This window comes from Plectropomus leopardus, chromosome 13 (genome assembly GCF_008729295.1).
Source record: "Plectropomus leopardus isolate mb chromosome 13, YSFRI_Pleo_2.0, whole genome shotgun sequence".
Taxonomy (NCBI): Eukaryota; Metazoa; Chordata; class Actinopteri; order Perciformes; family Serranidae; genus Plectropomus; species Plectropomus leopardus.
Genome location: NC_056475.1, coordinates 9,319,560 through 9,342,128, shown reverse-complemented (window position 1 = coordinate 9,342,128; position 22,569 = coordinate 9,319,560). Strand labels below are relative to the sequence as shown.

Sequence of the window (22,569 nt, the reverse complement as noted above, 5' to 3'; positions counted from 1 at the left end):
GGTGGTTGTCACTTGGTGCCCACAACATTTTTTTTTTACCCTTGGGCCCCGTAACAGGTTAATCTGGCCATGTCAAAAATGTTTACGTTGTTAATATTTACAATAAATTAAGTTTTAGGTTGCATTACGTAACTTATTTGTGTTTTGGGGGGAGGGTAAATAAAGAGATCCAGCCTGAAGGTAAAAACACAGGACTTTTAAATATGCACAAGTACCTGCAAAGTGTCGCCCCTGTCCCCTGTGGGCAACATGGTAATGATGGTACACAGTCAGTGAGTTCATCTTAAATTTAGAAATGTGTTGCCACAGGGCTCTATCCTTGATCTATTGCTGTTTACAGCAACTACCATAATTCTTCCTTATCAATACTTAAGTGCCAATTTTTGGCTGATACAATTTTATATGTGCCAGGCTCGTCTTAAGTCTGCAGTTGATGCTTTCCAATCATCACTCCTTAATTACAGACCAGTTTTAAATGCAGAAAGGACCAATTACATGGTATCCTCCACCTCCACTAGTGACTCAGACTTCACTGGCATCCAGACTATATATTACTCTTGCTGAGTCATACAAATACTTAGGAATTTGGCTTGACAGCAGACTATGACTCATGATTAATATGAAGCAAACAATAAAAATCAAACCAGGATATTTATACAGAATTAAAGAATTTCTGTTTTCTCCCAAATGTAAAACTACTGTGAAATCAACCTTCACGTCTGTACTTGACTGTGGAGATTTTCCATATTGTCATGCTGTCCCAACCCTGTGTATGGTAGTGCTTCATCACAGATATTTCATACTCATTTCTCTCACAAATCACAAAGCTGGGTGGACTTCCCCACAGTCAAAAACAAAGCTGTCTCCTGTTATTCATTTGCAAAGCTTTTTAACCACCTCACATCTCCTGTCATTTAAAGGGTCAGTGTATAAGAAAAATCCCAAATGTTTGTGTGTGCGTGCACGCACACAATTTTATAACTGCCAGGTTTTTTAAAAAAAACCCTTAGACAAGATTTTTGCCTTGCTGGTGTTGGTTGGTATTGTGTCATGTTGTGTGCGTGGACTTTGCAGATGCTTTTGTGTGTGTGTGTGTGTGTATGTGCGATTTTATAACTGCCAGGTTAAAAATGACCCCTAAGACAAGATTTTTACCTTGCTGGTGTTGGTTGGTATTGTGTTGTGTTGTGTGCATGGCCTTTGCAGATGTATTTCTGTGTGTGTTTGTGTGATTTTATAACTGTCAGGTTAAAAATGAGACAGTATTTTTACCTTGTTGGTGCACAGCTTTCATGGAAACAAAGGCGGTGTTTCACTTTTTCTCATGTTGGTGTCATTCTAGAAAAAGTAATTAAGTTTCAAGTCAAAAACAGATAGATAGATAGATAGATAGGTACTTTATTGATCCCGAGGGAAATTTAAGTAACCAGCAGCATATTAAACATACAGAATAGAATAGATATAGACCAAAACAGGTCACTTAGGGGGCTTTTCTATGCTGTTTAACATAGTGGCGGGTCATTTTTGACCCCTTAGACGACATAAGGGTTGAAATAACTCTGGTAAGGCACTTTGTGTTTACCGACGTGCTGCTCCTCGCCTCGCAGTACAGTAGGGGGGTGGGGGGCGTTGGAGCCGCCTGGCTCCGCCTCTGACTGACTGATTGGTTTAGCTGTCATGTCGTTGCCTCAGATCTCTTTCTCGCTGGCCAATGCGCAGAAAGCCCTTTCTGTACCCTCTCTACTGTATTCAGATACGTGCCTTTGTACACCATTACGACGCGACCCTGATGGCCTCGTAGCAACCCAACAACCTAGTGCTAGCACGGGAACAGGGCAGCCCTGTTCACACACACAGCTCGTCTCCAAATGCGTCCGGGACTGGCGGGTATAGCGGTGGAGATGCTGAGCGGTGCAACCTGCAGGGCCAGGCCGAGGCTCGGCAGCTTCCTGCTGGCCCCGCTCACCACAACAGTGCCGCCGATGTCAAGCACGGGGAGCCGCAGACTTCGCTCCACGTCCTCGATGCAGGGCTTCTCGGAGTTGGCGAGAGAGAGGTCCAAGACTGTCACGTCGTTTTACAACCAGTCTGCGATTGACGTTTCTGCGGAAAAGGTAAGAATGCGACTTTTTCACCGGTACACTCCTCTGAAACGTTACGACTGTGACAACGAGGGGGGAGTAAGCTAGCTGTAGCTTGGGAGTAATGCTAGCTGTTAGCAACGTATGTGCTGCGTTCAGGGACACTGAAAAGTCAAGTAAATACGTTTGTCGTACTTTGATGATTAACCAAGTGTTTGGAGATGTATGCAGATTCTTTAGTTAAGTAAAAGTACCAATACCACCCTGTGAAAATACTTTTTTTTTTACAAGTTAAAGTTCTGTTAAGTCCTGTAAGTTTAATCAGCAAAATGTACTTAAAGTATTTGAATTATAATTACCTAATGCAGAAACATCTAAAAAAAAAATACAACAAACCTGTAAACCTCAAAATTAAAACGGACCAAAAAAATCAGTCAATCAAAAAACACCCAGAGTTATAACAAAACATAATTGATAAACTTTTCTCATTATTTTTTGATGCAAAAATAAAATATTTAAGCAAAGTAGAAGTACCTCAAATTAATACTTGAGCACAGTGCTTAAGTAAATGTATTTTGTTTTGTTTTACCACTGTTTAGCTATTACACTATTTGACAAATGATGAACCTCAACTTTTCTCTGTATTTCGAAGAAAGCTGCCATCAGTATATGTTATGGATGTGTGAGTTATTAACCTAATTTTAAATAAAGATAATGTAATATGCAACGTAACGTCATGTTACATTTTTTTAAAAAAAAAATCCAATCTAATTTTAATTATCTTTAACGACATTACAATATTTGGTATCGTGTTGTTTTTTTGTACGATTAAAAACATGTTTTCTTAAACGTTATTTTAACCGCTACGTTAATTCCGCTACTTGACCGATTTTCCCCACGCGGACGTAAACGCAGCATCGTGGTTCTTCATGAGAACATTTTGTTTTGTTAGCTGACATCCGTTAATCCCGAGCAAAATAACACCATCAAACTAATAAATCCCGTTAGTTTTAATGATTCCTTGTAACTAGTGTTGACTGTAGTCGAAAAGCTGCTAATACAAAGCTGCCATTTGGTGTTAAGTTTCAGCGATGGAGGTCAAGTTGACCAGCTCATAGGAAACCAGTACGTACCAGCAGTTGTTTTTGTATCCGAGTTAATATGTTGTCAACATGGATGGCTCTTTTCCCACAACTGCTGACTATAAGTCCATAACAAACTCATTATTCATTCTGACTGTTTTTGTGCCTCCCTCTTCTTTTCAAACCATGTTTTTTTTTTAATGCTTGGCAAGAACATGGATGCCTCAGTGGTTTGTGTTATCATTTCCAGCTGTCTGTGGGATATAAAAGCTTTTTTTTTCTCTCAATGTGGAACAAAACAAACACGTCACAAGTATTTCTTCACAGTTAAATGAGGAACGAATTTGCAGCTGCATATGAAATACAGATTGTCCCAAGAATGAGCAGTATATTATTAATTTGTTCATACATAAAAGTTTGAAAGAAATTGCTCCCATATACAATTCTCAAAAAAATAAATCTAGGTACATATCTCAAAACAGTATCAAACTTACTACGGTATACAGTTGCAACCCTAACTGCATAACATTTTGACTCTTTGAATTTGGCTTTTAAAGACATTTTAGAGTTGAAAACAAGTCATATAATAGCTGTGCTGTATCTTAATGACCTCAAACATGATTGCATTTTGATTCACTGATATTATTATTTATTGACTGATCAAACTTAAAAATATGTAATAAAAAACCAACCAAAATTATTGATTTATGCAAATCTTACAACTTCATGATATAACTTATTGGGTAAACACCTGTGTGTTCATACTTGTATTTTTTTCTGACTGATTTGCACCTACTTGTCTCATTTAAAAAAGTCTAGATAGTCACATAAACCAAAATAGTCAGCTGGAAATACAAAATGTAGTTGTGCAAACGTATACAACTATTACACTGTTGCAGTGCATGAAGCCACTGCAGTTTAATGGCTTATTTCATGCGTGAAGCCACAAATCTGTCTGGTTGCAGTTTTTGTGCTGTGACTTTAAGTCAAACAAACACCCTAACCTGGGGCTCTGGGAAAGTGCCACAAGATAATTACAGTGGATAAAAAACAGACAAAAATAAGACTGTAGTGGATGTTCATGGAGCTTCTCTCTTGAGCCACAATCAGGTCAGATTTTCCACGTGTACATTGTGTACTTGTACTTCCCAGCTCTGCACAGAAGCACTTGAACAAACCTTTTCATACTGTCAGAGCAGAGTAAACAAAGCTTTTCACATTTATAGCTGTTTGACTTAGTTGTGTTAGTAGAGCCACATTAACACCTGGTAACCCAATGTAGCCAGACCAGTTGAGATGTGGTCGAGTCACAATACCCTCCCTGCATGCATTTGCACATTTCATTAACATGCATTTGTTCCTTTTCTAGATAAGATATCCAGATACAGAGTGCATGTTAATGAAAGGTGTAGACAAGAGTCTTTTATGTCATTAATTTAATGTCACTGACATTAAAACCAGTGCTTATTCCTGAGGCTGTCCTCACAAGCAGGTTTAATATGTGTCAATGCCTGAATAATCTTAACACTTTGTACAGTTTATTTTGAGACTTTTTACACTATAGTGTGTCTGCCGTGTTAATGTGACAATCATTGGCTGCCTTGGAATCGTGTTGCACATAATTGTCTGTTAGGTGTAGTGGTGCTCGTTGAATCGGTTATCTAATCGGTGACCTGGAATCCAGCCATTTACCAGTTAGGCTACTGTTTGGAGACACATCAAAGGTTTCTTCCCAATAATACATGAGCATTAGTGACTTTCTCAGGCTGAGCCTGGTTGACTCCCTGCACACAGAAATAGAAAATAATTGGTCTAGTTATATATTTCAGTCATTTTTAGCAGAGCCATACAGTTATTGGATTTTCAAAGTATTTGAGAGTTGAAACATCAGATTATGATTTGGCAATATTTTACATAATTGCACATGGAGTTTTAACAGTATCAGATTTTTGTGGCATGATAACTGTCTCAGAAAATATCACAGTTTCACAGTACACGTGATTACACTATTAATATTATTATCATTAGTATTTATTAATGTATTTCAAGTTACAGTGAAGTATAAAGGAATTAAAAGACAAGTTGTTTTTTTTTTAATTAAAAAATACGTTATAGAAAAAAAATAGATTTCTAAAAGTTAAGTATGTACAAGTACATTTCTGGTACTAGTACTGAACCTCTGGTGTAGCAGAAACAGGTTTTCTGGAAAGTGTTATACCCATCCTGAGTTATTTCCCAATGTGTGTTGCTCAGTAAATGTTTTCTGAAGTTTTACAGCTGTTTCTTTTGTAAATAATGTTTATGGCAAAAGCTGTCTACAGGTCACATAGTGTCAGATGACCTGCAGTCCTGTCCGTGAATGTGTATGTGATCATACATGTTAATGTCTCCCCAGGCCTCAGTGCGACTGACCTTAGCGACCCTGCTGTATTCTGGGAAATCTCCTGACGGACACCACATCTTGGTAAATATTTCATCCAAAGAAAACTGCTGAGCGCAGCTTTAATGAGAAGCTCTTTGATCTCTGTGAATCTTCACTCACTTTCCACTGTTATCTGTGTGTGTGACCTCAGAGCAGTGCCAGGTACCTACACAAGGAGCTGCCTGTGCGAATCGCCCACCGCATTAAGGGCTTCCGCAGTCTGCCCTTCATCATCGGCTGCAATCCCACCATTCTGCAAGTGGTAAGAGCACTAGACACACCCGGCACCGCTCCTGGCTACAGCGTGGAGCTATACATGAAGCGAGGGAGTGTTGGCACTGCAGCAGATTCTATAATAAGAAAGTGACAAGTGGACCAGTGCACGGGAGGGTCACGGCTGAACTTTGAAACGTGGAAAATGCTCTCAATTGGTCCTCTAATCCAAATGTCGGATCTAGTTTCCTTGGGTAATACCTGAGCAGTGAATAGATATATCAACACAAAAATGATCCTGGGGCAACACCTGCTTTGAAGTTTGAGCAAATAAATTGCTGATGTATTTGCTAATCGTTCTCTTTATGGTGAACTACAGCTTACTCCTGGAAGCTACGCAGTGAGGTTTCTTGGGATTTGAGGTAGCGGGCAGACGTGGTGGCTAGGCCTGTACACGACTCAGAGTTATGTCAGTTGAATCGGATTTGGCAGGTCAATACGAATATTCAACGATATGTTTTGTTTTGCTGTACTACGTTTTAAAGTCTGATTGGGCTCTGAGGGACGACCAGTGTGATGGCGGCATTAAGATCAGATAGTAAACAAGCAAACGGCACTAATGACAGGTTGTAAATGTGACATTTACGAAAGTTTTTAGTGCTGTGTGCTGTAAATACACCACTTATAAGCAGAGGGTCTCTCCTCTCTCCCCCTCAGTGCTGCTGCCTGCATGTCTGGAGTAGCTTGTACCAAAGAGTTGCGTGAAAATCAAGAGCACTAACTCCACAGCAAAATCTAGAGACCAAAACTTTCCCAGAAGTACACTACACAGCACGCTGACGAGCAAAAAACCAAAAAACAAACAGAAAAACTGACGCAAGAAGACGCTTCAAGCAGAAGTTTCAGTTGACTGAGGGTCTCCAATTGATGATTTGAATCTACAACTTTCAAGGGACAGTCTGAGTGGCAGCATAGTTGTGTTTTGTTGTAGGCCGTTGAAAACACATTACACTATTGTTGCTAGAGGCAGATATAGTGGTAACAACTTGCTCTCTGAAAGCATTTAGCATAGATCATACACATTTACATTTTACTGTCTTGTTACCGTTTTCGGTTCTGACCTCTTCAGATTTTTCTCTTCTTCATGCAGCTTGTAAGCAGGGGAAGCTGCACCAGAAATCCTTTATCTGCCTGTAGAATAGAACATGTGGAGTGGCTGTAGACGTAATATTTATTATCGGTATTTAGGTCAGCGTGACGGAACCCATTACCTATACACAAAGCTTCAAGAGCCGGGGAAATCAGAGTCAACTGAAGGAGTTTTAAGATTAGGATTTGAAACTGTAATGGCAACCGGCAGGAGTTTTACTGACATTTGCTGTGAAACTGTTTCATCCCTTTTATCAACACATTTATTCCTAAATGACACGTAAAAGTGATTTAAAAGAATTGTGCAGATTCGCCATTTTTGTTATATTTCCATTTTCATCTTTGCTGCAAACAAAATTTTGAAATGTTTTTCTACCCGTGAAAATTTCCAGACAGTTCACCCTTTTAACACTTTTTATAGGGACTGTCTCTGCAGGTGAAGGTCATTCCAGTCCACAGTGAAGTATGAGAAATAGTGACCAGGACACAGTACCTGGAGAGACACACTGCTGCGGATTTATTTTAGATGCAAAATTCCTTGAAACCCCCCATGTACAGAGGTGGTGGCACAGGCCTCACACACAGATGTCTCAAAGCCTCAGCTCGTAAACCCATAAAACTATTTGAACGGCACGCCAGTTCACAATCAGTGACATAAGTCTGGATCGGCATGTGTCGTGCATCTTTATTTTCAGTGAGAGGTTCTGGTTTCAGGGCCTCAATGTGGGAACAATGTTCACCCTGCAGTCTGCATGTCTTGTTCCCGATGAACTTTCACCCAGATTCCTTCCTTTCTCCTCTGTGCAGATTACATAAAGCGCAACTCCTTTTGTGTGCCACCAGTTGTAATGTAGGTCAGGGTGGCTTTACTCACTCCGTTAGCTTTTCTATCAAAAAGAAAACAACACTTGAAGAGGCTTTTGAGTTTCAACTGATGTTTGTCCGGATTATTAATTAAAGGCTGATGTAGTCCAGTTACATCAGAAAAAAGCTTGTTTTGAGGAGGACTTGTTAGATTTGTTGTTGAAAGCATGCTGAAATGTTGTGTAATGTTAGCCACATGTGGACTTGTCAGAGGTGGTGGGGGGCCCAGTCAGAGGGTGGATGATGGTGGTGTGATGCTTTACACTTGCATGGATGATCAACAGAGAATCAGTCTAACTGTAGCCTCTCCTGTCCTTTCTTGCAGCATGAACTGTATATCAGAGCCTACCACATGCTCAGTGATTTTCCCCCGGTGAGTGCACGCACACACACACACACACACACACGTACCCACATACGTACCTACACGTTCCCGTGGGGTCGTGAGTTAAAGTTCAAGTGGGAGCATTTGTTGCCAGCCCTTCCAGATTAATTGATCTGTTAAGCACTTCGTCAGTCTGAATGTAAGCCTAACCTCTAAGTCTTACTTTAATCGGGTTAATAATACGGTACTTTCTTTTAATTAAATCAGTGGAATAAAAAGCCAAAAGTTACATCTTCAAAATACTTATTTGGTCTGACCTAAATCCCCCAAATGATACGAGATTTACAGTCATGAGTTACCAGTGAAAACATGACAAGCAGGAACCACCTTATATTTTACAGCACTGTGCAAAAATAAGATTAACAATACTATATGTATATATTTGTATATGTATGTGTGATGACTTCCGGTGATGCAAGCAACCGAGTAGCCACGCTCTACTAGAGCTCCGGCACACTATCAAGCAATATTTGTTTCATTATTCCCTCTGGCGATAAACTTCAAACCAAAGCAGAGTAACTACTCTGGGTGATGTCCTTGGATAGTTTTTGGAGCACACCAGCGGGCAAAATGCCTAACAAACAACTTTAAAAGAAGAAAGACACAGCTGCGGTCTCCCCAAAAGATGGCAACACCATGCTATTATGTACAGCTAAAGACAACCGGAAACGGACCACAGTTCTGGAGGTAATGACAGCTGATATTGCTGCTATTGATGGACGAAAATCTAGAAAAGATGGTACATGACATCAACGTCAATATTTCCCAGAGTTTAAAAGAAGTCATTGGCCGAGTTAATGAGGCGGAGCAGAGAATTCTAGCGATGGAAAATGCATCAACCGAGCAACGCCTGATCGTTACGGAAAAAAGTAAAGGAGCTTAACGACAATGAAAACAGGGCTAGACATAAAAATTGACGGATCAACCGTAAAAGTTGAAGGGCACAAATGCAACTAAATTTATGGAGTTCTGGATCCCTAAAATCCTCCACCTAGACACCAAAGCGTGCCGCGTCAAGCTGGAGAGGGCACACAGGCTTTAAATACACAAATGAGGTGTGTGATAACTTCCTTCTTCCCTGAAGTGTAATTTGGGATGTGTGCTCCCTTTAAAACGCACTTCTCTGCTCTGAATGGCCAACACTAACTCTGCATATTAACTCTTAATCCTTTTCTAAAGAACACTGTTGCAACATTTAAGTTCTGTTGAAACCAACTTTGTTTCTTACAACAATGTGTCAGACATTCACTCTTTTGTTAGTTAAAAATGCGTGGCTGTTTTGTGTTACCGTTTTTCCTGATAGCTAACAAACCCTCAGGCCCGTTTCACACGGCGCACGTTAGGAGTGCGTGATGGCAGCAGCGTGTTAATGGTGTTCATATGCAGCGTTTTTGCAATGTCGCCGTTGTGTCATTGCCACATTTAAAAGCACAAATTCCACTTATTTATGAAGTCATACAAGCAACATGGTCCTGTAAATCATTGATTAAATGATTGATTTACTCATTGGCTTTTAGATTATCGGTCTTCGCCAGGTGATGTATCACTCGCAAAAGCTGCAGTGCATTTAATTTAACGCACATTTAGTTTATTTTATTAACAAAAACACAGTCTCGACCAATTCTACATCAAAAGGGATGTCAAATGACTTGCTGTGATTTTGCGGTACTTTTCAAGGGGTGCGCAGGGTCTCGTTGGGGAGGCCAATGTAATTTTAAAATTTGCTGCATATATGGTAAATGTTGGACCCCCCTGCAGTTTTTTGTATTAAATTTTAGGCCTGTATCCAACTGTACCATGTGAATATGATTTGGCTGTTCAATATGAATATTCTGTGATTTGTTTTGTTTTCTATACGAAGTTTTAAAATTTGAACGTGCTCCGCGGGGCATACAGTGTGACGGCAAAGAGGAAATGAACAGCCAAGAAAAAGTGACAACTTACGCAATTATGGTTTAAGGGTTCAGGACGGTTTCAGTTTCAGTAAACATGCTCAGTGTGGAATGTGGGTCAGTCCTCTTCAGTCAGTTCCTGGTTGACAGTGACATTGAACAGCCTGAGTCCTCGACTCTGTGTTGAACTCGATTACCTTTGATGAGTTCTTGGAAAATGTGTCAAGTGTGTCCATTTGGCCCCGTGTTAGTACACGTTGGACTGCAGAAAATGACAAGCCTGCCGAACACGTTTTCTGTTCTGCACTGGTTTTTTATCAGTCTGATCTGAATAAGTTGCCCCCTGGCTTTCTACCAAACTAAAAGAGACTCCTCAGATTCAGAAAAACATCTTGTCTGTGCCTGCAAAGGTACAAAACAGGAAAAGGGTCTATTGTATAAAACAAATCCCAGAAGGGATAAGTCAGTCACAATAAGAATAAAATTATCTTCCACCGTTCGCTTTGAAGAAACACCAAAACTATAATGTGGGTTTGGAAATGTGGGTGTTTTTAAAAACATTTTTTTTAATCAGAAGTCAAAAGATCTCTCAGTGTAAGAAAGGAGCCTGAAGACGGCAGTCTGATGTCTTTTAGCTCTGCTGCACATGCTTTTCTGACTCTCTATGCCATGGCATGTAAAAATGGACTTAATCACTTTTAAAAGGGGCTGAAATTACCTGTATTATAATACTGGGTTCCTGCGGATCCTTAAAAGTCAATGAAAAAAGCAAGGCAATGAATTAATTTATCTTAAAATAAGGCCTTAATTGGTATAAATTTGACTTCAGTTAATCTTTCAAAAATTTTAAAAATCCTCAGACATGGGAAGTAGGATTTTATGACTTTTTTTGTTAAATAATTTTCGAAAAGATTGAAAAACACAATATCGCCTAGAAAACCAGAAATACCAGGTATTTCTTACTTCTGTTGGTAAACAAAATAGATACTTTTATGATAATGCAATATGTTCATTGTCTTCTGTGTGTTTCACTCTTAAAAGGACTGTTTTTGTTTCTCAACATTTGATGTAGATAATCGAAAGTTTTCACGTGACAAAAAGATCACCATGTTGTATGTCACAGTAAACATTCGGGCAAAATAAAATTGGCCTCCTTCTATTTTGGTTATTAGAATATTGGTTTTAAACTTAATTCGGAACAGCATTAAAAAGCTACCTTGCTGTAAGCTGCAGAAACTCTGTAGTAGCCCACATGGTAAATTACAGTGTGTTGATAATGTATAATATAATGCACATTTCCACAGCTCTATTTCCATCACTCTAAATATAATCTCTCTCTCTTTTTAAAGGAAATATTGTTTTATTTCTCTTAATTCTAGATGCTTCTACTTTGTCAAACTACTGTCAGTGGAAACACTCTGCATATTTTTCACATTAAAATCCAGAAAAGGGAGGGATTATGCCCTTTGATCCACTTTAAGACCTTTGCTGTGACACATTTCATAGACCGATACACAATAGAAAAACTTTCGAAATAGATGCAGTATACTGAGTTTATAGACAACTGGGAAACATGGAGCAAGTGTTGAGTTTCATAACATCAAATTAAAACAGGAGCAGATCACAGAATGAGAAAGCCTCTCTGAAATATGATCTTTTTTTTAAACGAAGCAAATGAAAGGCCTATGTCTAAAATGGAGCTTGTTTTGAGTATTAAAATGTTGATTTGAAGTGTCTTGATATTTACAGATCAAGGATCAGGACGTGGAGGCTCGTTTCTGTAAGCTGGTGCAGCAGCTGCTGGACGACCATAAAGATGTGGTCACTATGCTGGCCCAGGGCTTCAGGGAGTGTCGCAGACACATGCAGGTCAGAACTGCTTGTCCAGAACTTCAGAAGCCTGGAGCTCACATTGAAAATAACTGGGGATGCAGGATATTGATTTTTTTGCTGATATCCAATATGTCGATATATAACAACTCATTTGGCTTGGAACATCAAGTCTCCTCTGTAGTGGAATTGAAAAAATATTATGCTTACTCTTATCATGATGGCCCATCATCAGATGGAGACATAAAATACAATGCTTTTCAATGTATGTAATATTCATCCATTGAGCAAAATAAGGAAATACGTTAGCAAAGGGTTGGTGTTTTGTTCATGTTCATGGCGGAAATCAGCATTTTGGCTAGTTCCAATGTTTCATTTTAAAGACAAAATCTGCTCATACTGATGATGTGCCATTATTATTGTGCATCCCTAAAAAAAACTCTTGGAAAGATCCTGTTATGGGTCTTAAGAATGACTTTTTTTTAATGTTTCATTCTTTGCTCATAAAATCTATTAAAAATTGATAAGGTTAATGTTTCAGATTTTTGTTCTGTAGTAAATCGTCTTTATTACCTTTGCAGGATGAGGCAATCCTCCGCAGCTTCCTGGATACGACGCTGTGCTCTCGTCTGGGAATCCGAATGTTGGCCACGCACCATCTCGCCCTCCATGAAGAGAATGTACGTCTGAATGTTTATGTGATTCACATGATGTTTAAACATGTATTAAATATATTTTGGGAATGTTTAATGATAAGAACTTTCTGCTCAGAGTTTTACAATGCACAAAAAACATTTAATAATGATCTGCCCTTGTAATTTTCCACATTATTTTTTAGGAAATGATGATTTTCAGTGTCTTTCTGTGTCTTCAGAGAAATTCAGTTCAGGACAAAGTGAATTTAAACTGAGGATTGTGATAAATTACAGTCATTGTTTTAATTATTATATATAGTTTTTTTTTTTTTTTTTAATCTGTTTTCTCTCTTAATTTAAGTAAAAACTTCCTTTTCTCGTTTCAGCCTGACTTTGTTGGGATCATATGCAGACGTCTCTCCCCCAAAAAGATCATAGAGAAGTGGGTAGACTTTGCCAGGTAAGTGTTAAGTCACACAGTTTTGTTTAGTTATCACCTTTATATGACTTTCTGCTTCTGAAGGAGCGCTCTGTTGACTGAGGGGAGTCAGAGTTCAGCTGATAAACTGTCAGGAACATTTGCGTTTCAGCACCCTGAGCTGCGAAAAAGATACGAGCTATCACTCGTGTTTACTCTGTAATCTTATCAAATGACCGACCTTTCTGGAGTCTGTGATTTCTACCAGGTTTAAAAGAAAGTAAACACAGAAAGTGTATACAGTTTGTGGGGCATTAATGGGTGAATGGCTTGGAAATAATCAATGTATCTGTTATTGTTTGGAGCAGTTAACAGATGGTGAAGACAATAAAATCAGCACATGTATAGTATTATTACTGTTACAATACATTTCATATCTCAGCAAATATTGTATGGCTTATAAAGAAATTTGGCTCACACATTTAAGTCCTCCTTAGGATCAATTTTGATAACTTTTTATCCAGCACCATCCCCAGGTCAAAATCTCAGTTTGTGCCATGTTTTGGTTTATGACCAAATTAACGGTTCCTTATGTCCATCAGGCGTCTGTGTGAGCACCAGTATGGTAACTCGCCCAGAGTGAGGATCAACGGACACGTGGCAGCTCGCTTCCCCTTCATCCCTCTGCCTCTGGATTACATCCTGCCCGAGCTCCTCAAGAACGCCATGAGGTAACCGCATCATTTCAGTCATACTGAAGATGTAGACGTTTATCCATCTCCAGCCTGACTTTCTGCTCCTGTTGTTTGAATACCTTGAGACTTACAGATGGAAATCACAAAGTCACATTGTAAAATTTTCTTTTTGCATTTTGGGTTGTAATAATACAGTCAGTTCTCAGTCCCACATTTACAGGGCCCAGGATTGATTATTTGTCTTATTTGCTATATCAGGCATTAAACTTGGGGAAAAACAAAACAAAAATGGTTTTAAATGGATTAAATGGATTTCCAGGGATGCTTAAAAACTCTTAGACAGTGTTAGATTACCAGAATATAAGGTCATAACATCTCTTTAAAAGTCTTTTTTGAAATTATGGTAGGTCTTAAATTTTGAAGGGACGCCATCTCAGCCATCGGCACAAGATTCACCTATTTAAATAGGGTTTGGTTTTCGGTCAGGACTCAGCCCAGCTCTCTCTTTTCTTGCAATGTTTCGATTGGTTCTCCACAAGCCACCTGCTCTCAAGAACAGAACAGGAGGAAAGACACACACAAACAGTGCAGATGATACTTAACACAGCTGGCCAGGGGGTCTCAGAGAAGACACAAAGCCCTCTGTTATTCCTGCTAGTTAGTTTGAAATCTGGACAGTAAAGTTTTCGGTGTGGATCTGCAATAATGTGATATCAAAGGGCAGAGCAGACCTTTATTTTGGTGCCTGCTTAGTTGGAATTTACAGATTTAACGGACTGTTTAAGAGGATGAAAGGTAGATTTACTGTAACGTGTGAGTGTGTCTTAATGTGGAGAATCAACTATAGCCTGCACTGTGAGTGCGAGGATTACCAAATTAGCCATTTTTTTTACACAGTGTTGTAAACAATTCAAAGCAAACGGTAATTAAAATTTAAAATAGAATGTTTTTAACACAGTTTTATTTAACGTTAAACGTAACAGCGAGACACAGTTTATTGTGTTTGTCATTGATTTAATTACTTTATGAGATTTAACATTGATTGTTATACAGAGATACAAAAATATGCAAAAATGTCCCTGTTAACATTGTCAAGTTGACAACTCAGCCCTTATGTGCACTGTTTTGCTTTGGAAATAGTATTAAATGCTCTCTGTTGAAGTTTTAAAGGGGTCATAAAAAGCATCACAAAGTCAAAGTCCATCACAGCACCTACAAATGGACCAGAAAAGCAGATATCAACAGTAACATCATTCTTCTGCATTCTCTAGTATTTAGTGCAAAAAAACCCAATAGTCTATACCCACTGTGAGCAAATCTTCTGTGCACCTAAAACAAATTCAATTGCCATAATTTTACATTGAAAAAATTAACTTTTTTTGACGTGCAAGCAAAATTTGCACGCTCACCATTTACACCGCGTGACATCCATGTATTTCTGTCTTCAGGGCCACTATGGAAAGCCATCTGGACACCCCATACAATGTGCCCGATGTGGTCGTCACTATTGCCAATAATGACATTGATTTTGTCATCAGGTGAGTGGCTAAATGTCTCTTCTATTGCTACTTTTTTAACAGAAAAGAACAGAACTTGAGGTTAAATAAATATGCGCACATCAAGGCAATAAAACACAGCTAAGGTTAAGTAAACGCCTGCACACTTAATCCATGTCAAAATTTTAACCTCATGAAGATCCAAGTAGTGATTGAGATGTTGTCTGTCAGGTGTTACATTTCCTTGTTTTAAAAAAAAAGACTGCAACAATATTTAATGAAGATCTCCAGGGCTTAACATACCTGTTACTATCAGATGTTGCATTTTTTTCCATTAAGGATTTCAGACCGTGGTGGCGGCATACCTCACAATATTGTAGACAAGGTGATGGACTACCACTTCAGCACTGCTGAGGAGAGCGCACAGGACCCGCGCATGAGCAACCTCTTCAACAACATTACCAACAGTGGAAACCAGTCCAGCCCCATGCATGGGTAAGAATTTAAAAATGAAGAATATGCTTCTTCAGCCTTTATAAATGTTGGAGAAATTACGCTAAACTTGCCAATGTGTGATCATTATTAAATTAAGTGGTTTTGTCAAAACATTGCAATAGATTTTGGCTACACTAATATGGATAAGTCTGAAAGCAAAAACAGTCACATAATTTCTAAAAGTCTGGTGCACACAAAAGTATATATATCTTTCTTTCTAAATGTAATGGTAGTTGACATGTTTCAGAGAAAACCTGAAGAAATGAGAGGAGAAACAAAACAAATGCAGACGCCTCCGTGAGGGCACAAGGGATAGCTGAGAATCGGTGCCAAGCAGCAGCAGAGAAGCTGTGCTGGAGGCTTGTGTTGGAATAATGCCTAACACACTTAATGTTTGTTTTTCTTTTGTCAGCCATCTGTGTGAGACGGAGTGTTGCCTTTAAATATATCAACAACCCGACAATCACGCCTCAGGCTCCATTTTCACTTTCAAGTGTCAGGATAAAATCAAATATGATTTAATTCAGCATTATGGACTCATAACCACATGTATGTGTTTCTGTCAGCCAGATCATAAATTAAATATCTTGGCTTTCTTGCACACCAGCGCTATGCTGCCCAGCAGTGTGGTAATGCACCTAAAGCTGCTTGTTTCTGCCAGAAAGCACCAGAGGAAGAATAACTTGTGAGGCTTAGTGGTTAAGCTACAACAATAACAGATTAGCTAGCTAACAAAAATACACAAAATTGGCATGGATCGGTTGCCAGAGTGTTTCAAACAATCAGCTCGAACACAGGAAGTGGTTTAGGGGTAACTGCATATCACAAAATGACTGTCACAGTCCATATTACACCATCATCAGTTGCACTTCTCTTCTTTTCAGATGATTTATGAAATGGACTCCTTCCTCTTAAAAGAAGGCCACAATGCAGTGATAAACTTTTCATACACTACTGGATTGAGTACAGTCAGATAGTTGCGAGGACTACTCTGTATGTTTGAATGGCGTTTCATGATTTTAGGTTGCAGAAAGTCTGAGTTTACAGCAGCTTTTTAAATGAAATTGCAAGTTTTTAGCCTTTTTTTGTACTGGGGAAATCTGCACACCTGAATGTGTGACAAGTGTGTCAGAGAAGGGAGCAATCTAGAAGAGAGAAACTCCTGCGCACTGTCCCACTTACTACTGAAATATTTATTGAGTTAAATAAATAAACATAGCAGAACTTCATCAGACCTGATGGCATTGAAAAAGTCTTAAAAGGGTCTTAAATTCCACCTGTTATAAGCTATAGGAACCCTGATTAGTGAACTGGAAAACAAATTCAAAATCCAAGTTTTAGCAGTATTCTTCCCTGTCATGCAACACTGTCGCCATGGTCAGAGAGGAAATGGTGAGAATGGAGTTTTGGGTTTGTTTAATCATAAAATCAAAGCCGCCTTATGATGGAGGGGACTTCCTGAGACCCAGACCACCCGTATTTACCTGCAGGTGGCATTTCACAGTTCTGAGCAAAGCTTGTCCTTCACGTCATCTGCGCTTCATGTTAATGTTTGATCAACAACAGATCATTTTCATCACGGTGCCTCACTGTCATATTAACTGCATCTTTGTGTCCTGCAGGTTTGGTTTTGGTTTGCCTACGTCCAGGGCCTACGCTGAGTACCTGGGCGGCTCTCTGTCCGTACAGTCTATGCAGGGCATCGGCACAGACGTGTACCTGCGTCTGCGCCACATTGACGGCAAGGGAGAGAGCTTTCGAGTGTAAAGCTCGCCACTGGTCATTCTCGTAGATCCCGACCAAGGAATCAGGCCATGCAGGAGTTCAGAGGGTTCCCCACCAGGAAGGCTGGCATGGACTACAGGACTTTGGTCCACGAAGTGATAGCCTTCACACAGTATGTTGTCAGAAAGCTCCTAAATTTACCAACCCACTACTTGTTCTTTTTGTTATGTTTTGCCTTAGACTGATTATAAGCTATGTTAGCTCTCAAGTTGATGATTTCAGTTGTTTTTCCTCTGTTTTGTACCCTGTGGCATGTTGTCTTGACATATTAGGGGGCGTATGAACTTTTGAATGTTTAGGTTATCGGGACAAACTGTGCATGAAAGTGAGCATTGGTGTTAATGTTCAAGGAAAGGAAAAAGAGCTTCAGTTTTAAAGAAGTTCACTCTAAAGTTACTTGTCGAATAACCTCAAAATAGTAACAAGACATTTTGATGATGAAATGTTTCAAATGAAACTTCTGAGACACTCCAGCAACCCTGTCAAAATCTCCTCAAAGTGTACAAAGCTGCTCACGTGTTCCTCGGAGATAAATATAGTTTGAATAACCGGAACCTTGCTGTATGTTTGTATCAAAAGCCACAAGAATGACTTGAGCAGGTCCAGTAAACCTCAACTCTTGACCGATACGTTACAAAACCGTCGAGTTCAGCTCAGAAAAAAACTGCCAAAACACCAAAAGCTCATTAACAGATTTTCGTCGCCGCGATGAACATCTTTGCTCAGCAGTATTTTTGTGGAGCTTTCAGGCAGGGAAGCCAACCGAGATGTTCAGTTGCCTTACTGTGTGACGCTAGTCCTTCTACTGCATGCCGACTGTTTCTCATTTTCTTTTTGTTGCCTTTATCAGTACACACAGATGTCAGACTTTTTTTTTCTTTGCACAATGATAAATTTTCCTGTCATAAAGCTCAGCACTTGCACCGATCATAGCAGTTTTTGACAACTTTCAGAGTAACAATATACCAGAGAAGTATTGTCCAATATTGTCTTCTTGTTTTCTGTTTTATCTGATTTAAGATTTTCTTTTTTTAGGGAGTTTGTCAGTTGTATGTCAAGTTTGCTGTCTTTTTGACATAAGTTTTATACAAGAATACATTTCAAGATGGGTCAGCGACAGGGTTTCTGCACTATTAGTTACAGAAGCTCAGATTGGCTAAGTTTGCTAGTCATTTTTAGGGCTTTTTTTTCAGATCATAACTTGATCACATCATTACCTTGATACAACAAATGGCCATATCTAATTTTATGTGTTTTTGCCATTTTTCCCCGCTAATTTAGAAAGAATCAGTTCCAGACTTGTCACTGCTAAAGGTCTCAACATGCTTCAAACAAACAAGGCCGTGCTTCTCACAGAATTGGGATCTTTTTTTCATTCTGTGTCCCCTCTCTAAATTCAGAAGTTATTGTGGGTCCATGAATGCACCGCAGGCGGAGCTCTCGATGAGTTCTTTTTTCCCTCAGCAGCCGTATGTGTAGTTTCAGTCGTGATGTGGATAACTGACCAGTTAATCCGGTCACAGCTCATAAGATCAATGGATGAGTGGAGCTCCAAAAATATAAATTTAACATGTGGCAGCAGATGTTTTGACTGTGGCAGGTTGTGTGGGAAACCCTGCGTACAACATGTCGTCCAATCACTTCCACATGCACGTGTTGATGCTCTGAATGGTCACGAACTGCCATCATCCTCCCCCTCCTAGCTGCATCTCACACCTCTTTATTCTCTATCCAGTCATTTTGTGTCTTTTGCGTATCTTTATTGTCTGGTTGTAGTTCACTGTACAAACAGGGATAACGTGGTTCAATTGGGTAAAGATTTAAAAAGGGAGCTTGAAAGAGACTTTCAAACCCAGTAAACTTTCACAGCTCCAAACATCCAGCCAATCTGCGCAAGTGGGCGAGATTGTCATATTGTCTGCCCTCCCAAAAAGTTTAAAAAAAAAAGATGAACACACCGTCTGTCAATTATTCCACTGAAAAATGGTGTTTCAGACACTCAGGATGACCCCACAGGCACCTTGTTTGAAGCAGGTTTAGTCACAAGAGCAGCTACAAGAATGTGATCCCTCACTGGCCTCCCACCCACAAACATCTTTTTTCTATTTTGTAAACCCCTTATTCCTTTAGTAAAAATCAGATATTGTGATATTTTTGACTAAATACTAATACAATATGATATCGATATTGTGCAGATATTGCATGGTTCATCGGTGCTTTCATAAAATAGTTACACAAGATTTTTGTTAAGTAATCATCAGTATCGGGATATAATGACTAAGTGTTAAATGCAAATAGAAGAACAGTTTGGTATGTTCAGAAAATTGCATAACTGGAAAATCTGAGGTGACATCTCATATCACAATATCGATATAATATCTGTATATTGCCCGGCCCTAATGCTTGATATCAAACATTTTTTCTTGTTTTGTCACCCGAAATCTCATCATTTAAACATTTTATATCCAAGTCTGTTTCAGTCACCCCCTTTAATTGAAGATGTTAGATGAGTAACACAATAACACAATCTTGGAAAATATATTATTTATGATTATAGACAAAACTGTTTCTACAACTACTTCACCAAAAATGTAAGTTGTGATCTCACAATAACTTACCAAAAATTATTAGCAAACTGCCTTTCTGGGTTTCTAGCTAGTTATATGAGTCAAATAATACAGTACAGAAAATAACTGAAGCCACATTATGAAGTTTAGAAATTTGCCCCAATAGATAATCACCTCAAGCACTCCTCAAGTTTTGTTGAACATTCCCCAGCGGGCACCAGTACATCAACCCGAGGTTACACTTTTAGTTTTATCTGTTGGGAGCATTTATCATGATATTAGCTTATACTGTTGTCTTTTTATTAAAGACATTTTGAATCCTGAGCTGTAATTAACAAGATGGGAAATTTATGAACTTTGCAGAAGCAATGAAAGCAGTTTTTTTTAACAGCTTTTCAGTTTTGGCTCTGGTAGAGATTCAGTCTGTTAACTAGTGTTTGTGTGATTGGCCTGGAGTTGAACATTTTATACTAAAGCTGTATCTTGAAAGCTTTAGAATCACATAAAATATATGATCTACCTGATGGGAACGTTGGACTGTTTTTTTTCTGTGAAAACCCACAAATAATACAAGATTCTGATATGTTTTATATCTTACAAATTAAATAACTGGTTCACTTTGATTTGTACTCACAAACAAGTTTACATACAAGTGTGTTTGCTTGTGAGACATTGTGATAATGTAAGTGAACAAGTTAATTCAGTAGTTTCAAAATACAATCTGATTTAATTTGTCAAAGGCTCGTATTTATTATAACATTTTATGAAACAAAAATAACCTTGTATAAATGACAATTCAAGAGCCACAGAGAATGGCCTATATTATCTGTACCTGTATTCTTGCCAGGGCCAACTATATGAATTAATGTGTTTATTGTGGCTTTGAAGGTCTTGAAGATGTAGTAAATATGTAGTGTATGCATGTAAAGTAAAAGGGAGGTTAACAAAACATAGCTAACAGAGGCTAGTAAACAAAAGCTCAGTGCCCTTTTTGAGACAAATCGATAGATTACCAGCATCATTCTGAAATGTTCTTCTATTCCAAAGTGTTGCTGGTAAAATGTTTAAAGTGGATTGTATATTTTGTATTTAGTAGCCAGGCTTCAGCATGAAATGCACTCTGCTGGGGTAAAATGAAAAGTGCAGGTGGCTTGTTACATGTATCACTTTAGTTTTTGAGGAGGAAGAAAATGTACAACATATGAGGTCATTATCCAGGTTTCTGATTTTGTAATTTAATATAGTTCAAAATAGAAGTAAGGCTGATCAACAACAACAAAAGATAATTTCAACATCACCTCCAGTATAAAGCCAAATATTGGAATCATGTTACTAACAAGATGCACTGCCATGGAGTGTTTTGACTCTGACTGAATATAATTTAGCTTCTCCCATGTTTTCTGTTGTGTTCCTGTATACATAAAAATTTTACTTGATTGGAACTTTTTTCTGTCATTTGTTAAAAATTTGTAAAGTAATAGTTGAGTATGACTTAAAACAAATCATGAAAAAAGATCATAGCATAGCATGTCTTCAAGTATCATTAAAAAGATCATAGTATAATATGAAATTTTTAAAACTGATAGTATATGCAAAAGAAAAAAGGTCTTATGAAAATATGTCATGAAAAAAAAGCATAGTATGCCATTGAAAAAGTATGACAAACATCATAGACATCAAACAAAACAAAAAAAGACAAAGTATAGTATGGCGACCAAAAATCACAAAAGCAGCATAGAATAGTATGGCGACCAAAACTCACAAAAAACGACATAGTACAGTATGGCGTCCAGAAATGTCCAAAAACGACATAGTATAGTATGGCCACCAAAAATCACCAAAAAGTATATAGTATAGTATCCATCCGTCCATCGTCCTCCGCTTATCTGTGGCCGGGTCGTGGGGGCAACAGGCAGACCAGAGTATTCCAGATGTCCCTGTCCCCAGCACCACTTTCCAGCTCCTCCTGGGGGACTCTAAGTCGTTCCCAGGCCAGAGAGATATTTAATCCCTCCAGCGCATTCTGGGTCTGCCTCTTACCAGTCTAAAATGCCTGGAACACCTCCAGTGGGAGGCGCCCAGGAGGCATCTTGATCAGATGCCTGACCTACCGCAACAGACCCCTTTCAATGCAAAGGAGCAATGGCTCTGCTCCGAGCTCCTCCCGGATGTCTGAGCTCCTCACCTTATCTCTAAGGCTGAGCCCAGCCATCCTGCAGAGGAAACTCATTTCGGCCGCTTGTATCCACGATCTCATCCTCTCGTCCACTACCCAGAGCTCATGACCATAGGAGAGGGTTGGGGCATAGATGGACCGGTAAATCGAGAACTTTGCCTTCCGGCTCAGCTCCTTCTTTACCATGACAGTCCATGCAACTCCCGCATTACTGTAGACGCCGCATCAAACCGCCTGTCGATCTCACGCTCCATTTTACCCTAACTCGTGAACAAGACAGCGAGATACTTGAAGTCCTTTGCCTGGGACAGCAACTCTCCCCCCACCCAGAGGTGAAAATCCACCGTTTCCGGCAGAGAACCATGGCCTCAGATTTGGAGGTGC

The 22,569-nt window shown here is 39.1% G+C and overlaps 1 protein-coding gene across 1 annotated transcript; it reads left to right on the top strand.

Moving 5' to 3' along the window:
* Positions 1-1,465: 1,465 nt before the first annotated feature.
* On the top strand, positions 1,466-21,451 carry bckdk (branched chain ketoacid dehydrogenase kinase). The gene is made up of 11 exons (XM_042498810.1): positions 1,466-2,114; positions 5,559-5,627; positions 5,737-5,847; positions 8,137-8,184; positions 11,838-11,957; positions 12,500-12,598; positions 12,940-13,013; positions 13,574-13,702; positions 15,115-15,204; positions 15,502-15,657; positions 17,280-21,451. The coding sequence occupies exons 1-11, from the start codon at positions 1,869-1,871 to the stop codon at positions 17,422-17,424; spliced, it is 1,287 nt and encodes a 428-aa protein (XP_042354744.1). The 5' UTR covers positions 1,466-1,868; the 3' UTR covers positions 17,425-21,451.
* Positions 21,452-22,569: the final 1,118 nt, after the last annotated feature.

Coding starts and splice junctions, on each gene's coding strand:
- bckdk (XM_042498810.1), top strand. CDS start 1,869: ATGCGTCCGGGACTGGCGGGTATAGCGGTGGAGATGCTGAGCGGTGCA. Junction 11,958..12,499: donor AGTGTCGCAGACACATGCAG/GTCAGAACTGCT, acceptor TTACCTTTGCAG/GATGAGGCAATCCTCCGCAG. Junction 15,205..15,501: donor GACATTGATTTTGTCATCAG/GTGAGTGGCTAA, acceptor TTTTCCATTAAG/GATTTCAGACCGTGGTGGCG.